This window comes from Parasteatoda tepidariorum, chromosome 4, assembly GCF_043381705.1.
Source record: "Parasteatoda tepidariorum isolate YZ-2023 chromosome 4, CAS_Ptep_4.0, whole genome shotgun sequence".
In the NCBI taxonomy this organism is placed as follows: domain Eukaryota; kingdom Metazoa; phylum Arthropoda; class Arachnida; order Araneae; family Theridiidae; genus Parasteatoda; species Parasteatoda tepidariorum.
The window spans coordinates 71,367,565-71,374,286 of record NC_092207.1 but is presented as its reverse complement, the minus strand read 5'-3'; the positions used below and the strand labels follow the sequence as shown (position 1 = coordinate 71,374,286).

The 6,722-nt window shown below is 27.0% G+C and overlaps 1 protein-coding gene across 3 annotated transcripts in view; it reads left to right on the top strand.

Moving 5' to 3' along the window:
* The window catches only part of LOC107446101 (oxysterol-binding protein-related protein 11), a 36,926-nt gene that overhangs the window by 11,910 nt on the left and 18,294 nt on the right, over positions 1-6,722 (top strand). For all 3 annotated transcript variants that reach the window (XM_043044992.2, XM_043044994.2, XM_043044993.2), the window contains exons 7-10: positions 1,768-2,058; positions 2,139-2,180; positions 4,947-5,027; positions 5,971-6,059. In XM_043044992.2, the coding sequence (XP_042900926.1) occupies positions 1,768-2,058; positions 2,139-2,180; positions 4,947-5,027; positions 5,971-6,059 (503 nt within the window). The remainder of the gene's footprint in view (positions 1-1,767; positions 2,059-2,138; positions 2,181-4,946; positions 5,028-5,970; positions 6,060-6,722) is intronic.

The following is a 6,722-nucleotide window of genomic DNA, read 5'->3' as shown; positions in this document are numbered from 1 at the left end:
ATCTAAAAATTATGAATCGTGATTTGTATTTACGCGTTTTAAAAATTCTATATCCCAGTTTGTATTTTCTCATTTTCAAAATCGTATATCTAGTTTCATATTCATGTGATTTCAAAATCCATAATTGTTATTCATATTCACTCAATTTTAAGATCAACTATCGCGATTCTCGTAAGAAGTAAATTTTTTTTTAAATAGTTACTATGAAGGTGGCCGTTTTTCTAACGACGATTTTTAGTATATGTAAGTGTTACAACATCAGAGAAACTGGAAGGGAATATATTCAAAACTTACATTCTATGCTTGCAAAGAAGAAAAAATAGGATATGTCACAAGATGTTTGAAGTTTGAAGATGGACTAACGACTAAATATAGCAAACATAAAAGATATAGCAAACAAAGGCAATCACTTAAAAAGGGATTTAATTAAATTTTTTTTTTGTTGGAAAAAGAGTTAATTAGCTCATTATCAAAATTTTATTTATAATTGCTGTTATTTATGCTATAAAATGCAAAATTCTTATCAAATAAAAAACAATTATCTAAACAGTTGCTGATTGTCATGTAATTTTTCAAACTAAAATAGCAATTTTTCTATGCTAAGGAGTTAGTATATATTTCTACTTCACTGTTATTGATATGGTTCAAAGAGTTCTAGTTAGATTAGACTATAATATGAACATAATGATTCGGTCCATTGTTAAAGTTTTTTTTCTCCAATATAATTTAAAAAGTAATATTACTGATATATTTGCTATAAATAACATAACAGTATTTATTAAAAGAAATGAAATATTAATGTATATTCTCAGTAGTTTTAATTTGCTAAACCAGGTAGTTTTTCAAGTAATGATTGTCTCTAATGTGAACTGAGGAAAAATATAATTTCCAGCTTTATTTTTTTAATTGGTAATTTTCATTTTCACTAAATGTTAAGTATCAATGTAATCCTTTATATAATAATAGATTAGTGCACAATTGTATGTCAACACATTATTTATTACCTTAAACTGTCTGGAATTTATTATTAACGTTTTGCGCTTGCGTAAAATTTACTATCGTGGAAATTCAGCTTTTTTGCCTTTTGGCTAATCTCATCCCTGCATAATGTACAACAGTTGAAAATCAAAATTCAAGTCTGGGTTATAGATAACAATAAAATCGCAATTTGGTACATAGTAATAGAAACAATTGAAGATAAAAGAAAATTATTTACACTATATATAAGTACTAACTCCACTGTACTCCGTTCCCCCTTTTATATAATTTTTCATGGCATCTCCAAAAATCTCGAATTGTCTCAAAGACGACAGAACGTCTAGGATTCCAGAATCATCGCGTAAGGACTTCGCGAATGACAGCCAGTCTCGAAAACTATTGCGAATGGCAGGACAGAAATTAACCAGTCCGTAACAGTATCACGTGAATTTAGTTTCAAAAGTACAACCCTATTATAGTAAATGTTTTCTCAGTATTCTGAGAAATACCGTGAGGAAAAAAAAGTAGGCATAATGCAAATTAAAATATATAGTCTTGAAAAATAGCCCACATAATTTCTACTAAAATTTTTATTTTTTCCATTTTGTCTGAGCTCAAGGAGGGTGTTTAGACCCCTAAACCCCTCCCTTGCGTACGCCACTGCTATCCTGATTTATAATATAATTTATTACCTATGTATTGTAATAAAATTCTTAACCTGTTATATTATTAGAAAATTGATTCTTTTTTGTTTTAATTTTCTTGCAAACTTTTCCTGTATTTTTTTAGAAAAACCCACCATTGCCACCACGAGAACACAGAGTCCCTTTATCTGTTATAGATCTAAGATCATCTGCAGCTACAGGAGATGCTCATTCAACATGGTATGCTGGTTTCCATGGTAGCAGCATAATAGATGCTCATCCTACTAAAAGAAAAACTGCCCGTAAGAAACTTAATAACTCAGCTCAGTCCTCAACTGTACAAACTGCTGCCTCTGTGACTGAAGCATTAAATAATGTTAAAGATATGCTACGTCATACAGATATGTATAACTCTACTTTGACCAAAATCATTGAGGTATTTCCTTAATTAATCTGTGTTGTGTTAAATGAAACTTTAAACATTGTATAATTATTTTATTGATTTGCTATTTTTAGAGCCTACCTCATACTGGTCATGGTCCAAAATGCTGTGATAATGTAAGTAATAATTAGCATACATTTGAGTTCAGTGAATGAAAGTTCTAAATGCATAGCTGCCAACTCTACCAGTAGACTACTGGATTTTGCCAGTTTCTCCTGGTCTACTGGTTTAATAAAAAATTCTCCTGGCTTTTGCATACTTTGGAAAATATCCTAAAACTGAGTAAACTTCTTTAAAAAAAATCCTTATTGAAATAGAATTTTTGCACAATTTATTGCTTGCTTGAATATTTAAATAAATATTACTAATACATAATGAAGCAAGCATCATTTATAATAATCAGTTTAAAGCTTATTTATTTTTTTGGTTCTCAAATTTCTAGTTTATTTTTATTCAGAATTCTCTTTTTAAACTAATTTTAAAAAAGTCTTTCAACTATCACTAATAAATTACTTATTTATTAGTATTCAAAATTATGAGTTAACATAAAAAACATTTGAAATTTAAGTACATTTAATGTCAATCATAAATGGAAAATATTGCAGACTATTTGTAGTGTTTACTGTAATAAAATATTTGTATTTTGACTACAATAAAAATCCCTAAAATTCCCTATCTGTATAATATTTAGTATATTATGCAACAATTATCAGGAAATTTGTATTTCGTAAAATCTACTGGATTTTTTTGAGTACATGTTGGGAGCTACGCAAATGAATTTGTATAAATTAACTTAATGTTTCATGGAAGGAAATAAAGATTATTCCTCGCCTTTCTTTGTCTACAAGCTTCCAATTGATGAAATTTAAAAGTCCTTTACACTCAATCAAACTATTTGCATAGTAGCGTTAATATTCTTGGCATTTTAAAACCATGCCACAAGACAGAATCTCTACAGTTACTTGTTGACTATTTGCTGTCAAATGCACTTTGAACCTTTCATATTCCGAAAGCACTTAAGGCAATTTTAGTAATCTCGTCTACTGAGATCTGTGAATGAGATCATTAGTGTTGTATATTTTTATGAGACTAAATTGCTTAAAATCAAAGTGTCATGAAATCATATTTCGTGATGAAAATCAGAAACTTAAAGCATGATTTTGATTATTTGAATTTTTGAAAAAAATCATTGAACCATTGATTTAAATTATTAAAATAAAACTTTAACGATTAAGTTAATTGTCACCTTTTTAAAAACATTATTTGAAAAGTGAGATTTGAAAACAAAAAGGAATTTTTCTAAAATGATGGAAATCATTTAAAATTTTATTAAACAAGATTACATGAAATTTTCGTTTATAATTATTATTATTATATAAACAAAAATGAAAACTGTAATCTTTTTAAAACAGTGATAAACATGCATGTGATTGGTAATGGATATCTTTTTTGTTTCCAAGTCCTTTTTACTTATTCCGTTTTAAATGGCACTATTACTTTTATTAAAATAAAATTTAGAAAAAATTTTCTTGGGCATATTAACTCCATTAATATTTTTATTAATTTCGTTTAGTTTGATCTTATTCTATTTCAAACACAATAAAATTTTCATAAAATAACATGCATAATTTAATAAAAAATGTATTAAATTTGTGTAGTCAATTTATGGTACAGTAGGGAACCGATTATCCGGAACGATCGGGACCATCGCTATTCCGGATAACTGATTTTTCCGATTTTCTGAATCGCTACAAAAAGCCGTTTTTTTTATTGTTAAACCCAACTAAAAAAAAAATATTTGGATATAATCTTAAAAAAAAGAAAAAACGATGAAGTAATACACTAATAATTATTTCCAAAATGATGGTAAGGTAAAAATCTTTCAAAAAAGAAAGAAAAATCCTAAAATCTTAGAGGGAAAAAAAAAATTTCAAAAAATGACGGGAGAATTAGTTGAATTTCGTTCCGGTTTTCTGATTTCTGGATAACGGGTTCTGTACTGTACCACAATTTCTTTGCAATGCAAGTCATACTAAAATTTTTTACAATTTCTGGCGAGCTATGTGATAGCTTAGTGAACTGTGCTGAGCTGTGAGGGGGGATTGAAGCCTAACCAGCTTCATATTGATGGGTACTAGCCTGTTTGGAAGTAAAAGCAGCTTGTTTGTAATACTGACCAAATAGCCACAATCATGCTGTTGGTTACAAAGTTGTAGAGATTTAACCTCCATATATTTCCGTGGCTGGTTGTTGAGGAAATGCTTTACTTTTATAGAATTTCTGTGTCTTTAAAGTAGTTTTGAGCACTGTATATGAGCTTGTGAATATTATTTTTAAAAGTTACACAATGCTAAATTTTTAGTTAAAATTAATGCCATTTTCTATTAACTATATTTATGAAGCATTTCAGTACTTTTGTTTATTGTAATCTATTGCAGTAAATTATTTGTCTCTACATTTTATCTACTATTTGTGATATGAATTTAAATTAACTCCCCCTTTTCCTCTCCTCCTCTTCTCAGTTGTATAGGAATGTACCATGATATTTTCCCTTTTCTTAATATTATTCATATTTAATTGACACAAATATTGTTTAAAATTTCAACAATGCTTTCTTTTGCAACTATGTTCAAGGCAGTTTTCGGTTCCATATAGTTTACTAACTTAAAGGTTTTTAATCTGTTAGAAAATCCAGAGAGAAACTGACATACTTCCTTCTCTTATGACTCTCCACACGCTAATGGTGAAAGGATGTGAAGTGTTGCCATAGGTAGAGAGTTCTGCCTTGCACCATTTATATCCTATTTCAATAGCCAATATTAGTAAATACAAGCTTTAAAGCAATATTTTATATAAATTTACTGTTTCTCTTTTTAATTTAGAACTTGTTACTGCTCAAGGCAACATCTTCTGCCACATTGCATACATTACAACAATGTTATGCTATTCTTCAAAACCAGCAAGCAAGTATATTTTTACTACATAATTATTATATATGAAATCTCATTCGTATTTGAAATATTTTTTTTTTATGTGTAGAAACTTATTTTTAAATAGAACTCGATATTTCTGATAAAAAAGGAGTAGTTGCTGCATTTTAATAATTCTTTCCATAATCCATCCATCCATCCATCAACAAATATCATTGAATGATTATTTTAAAGAATCTAATATCTAACATTAGGTTCTTCAATCTTGTATTGCTAATTTATTTGCTAACTCTGTCTATGAATTCTTATGTTAATATAGTGAAGTCTTGGATATCCAGTGTATTGGTATGACAACTTGCTATAAATGGGTAAAACCCAAAAATAACCAAAAAATAATAAATATAAAAAAATAAAATAATGCTATATGGCTGTCGAATATTTGGTATTTGACCCTTTTTTTTGGCTGAATATTCAGAATTTCGGCCAAATCACTATTCGTTACATCCCTACTAAGTATATTTAAAGTAAGCTTGTTAACACATTTTTATGTTAGTTTAAGTTATTCAACACTCTCTGGCCAAATTTTTGTGAGTATTTCATTGCTATATAAGATTATCTCTGTAATTAATATCACAGGAAAATTGGTTTTCTTCACAAAAAATAATGCTGATCAAAATACTATTTTCAGTGCCTGTAACCATAATGGAGTTAAAAATTGAAAAAATAAATAAATAACAATTGTTGTATTAATTTTAAAAAATTTGTGAAGTAAAACTTGTTTTATTTATTTTTATAAAAATTTGTCTACTTAATTATTTTTTTATTTATTTTGATAAAGAAATAGGTATACTTATTTTTAAAAATATTGATAAATTTATTTTTGTCTACTATTGCAAATATTTCTTTTCCTATTATGTACTTAGAAATCATCTTTATTTGAACCAAGCTTGTAATAATTTTTTTTTCTTTTTTCAAGGTTTCTGTAAATTTTCCAAGAGCAACTGTTGAACATTTTCCTATTCCATTTGATAGAATAAGCTTAAATAGGAGTTTATCTGAAAGGAGGTAACACTGATTTTAGGACTTATTATAAAAATTATATTATCATATTAATAAATGTTTAATTTCATAGTCTGAATATGTCAGTGGATTTCAGTTATAAAAGTTCAAATCTCAGTATGACAAATTGTTGCTATGATTTGTACAAATTATTTTAGATGGAAGACTCTTAAAAATAACATATTAAAAAACTTAAATAAAATCTGAGTATTAAAATAAGAATTATGGATTAACTGCTGTGATGTTTAAAATTTTGTCTAAAAATTATTTAAAAAAAAGAAAAACCAATACTTATATTTTAAAAAAAATAAAAGTTACTGTTTAGTTTGCGTAAGCTTTATTTGAGTTCTTAAAAGTTTGGTTGCTTTTAATTGTTTGCAATCTATTTTTTTTTTCATAAAATTATTTATTTGCTTTTTGGAATTGTGAATTTTACAATAGTGTTTGTAATTTTGTATTGCAGAATCTATTTTCTCATATATTATTAAGAATATTCAGACTGTCCTATTTTCACAATAATGATAATAAAATAATATTATTTTTTACTCAATTTATAAATTATGTTTTTATTTATTTAAAATTGTAGTTTATTAATTCCCCTTTACTGAAAATTGTAGTTTATTTCATGTTTTATAAACTGCAAGAGATGTGAATTTTCATATCATTATC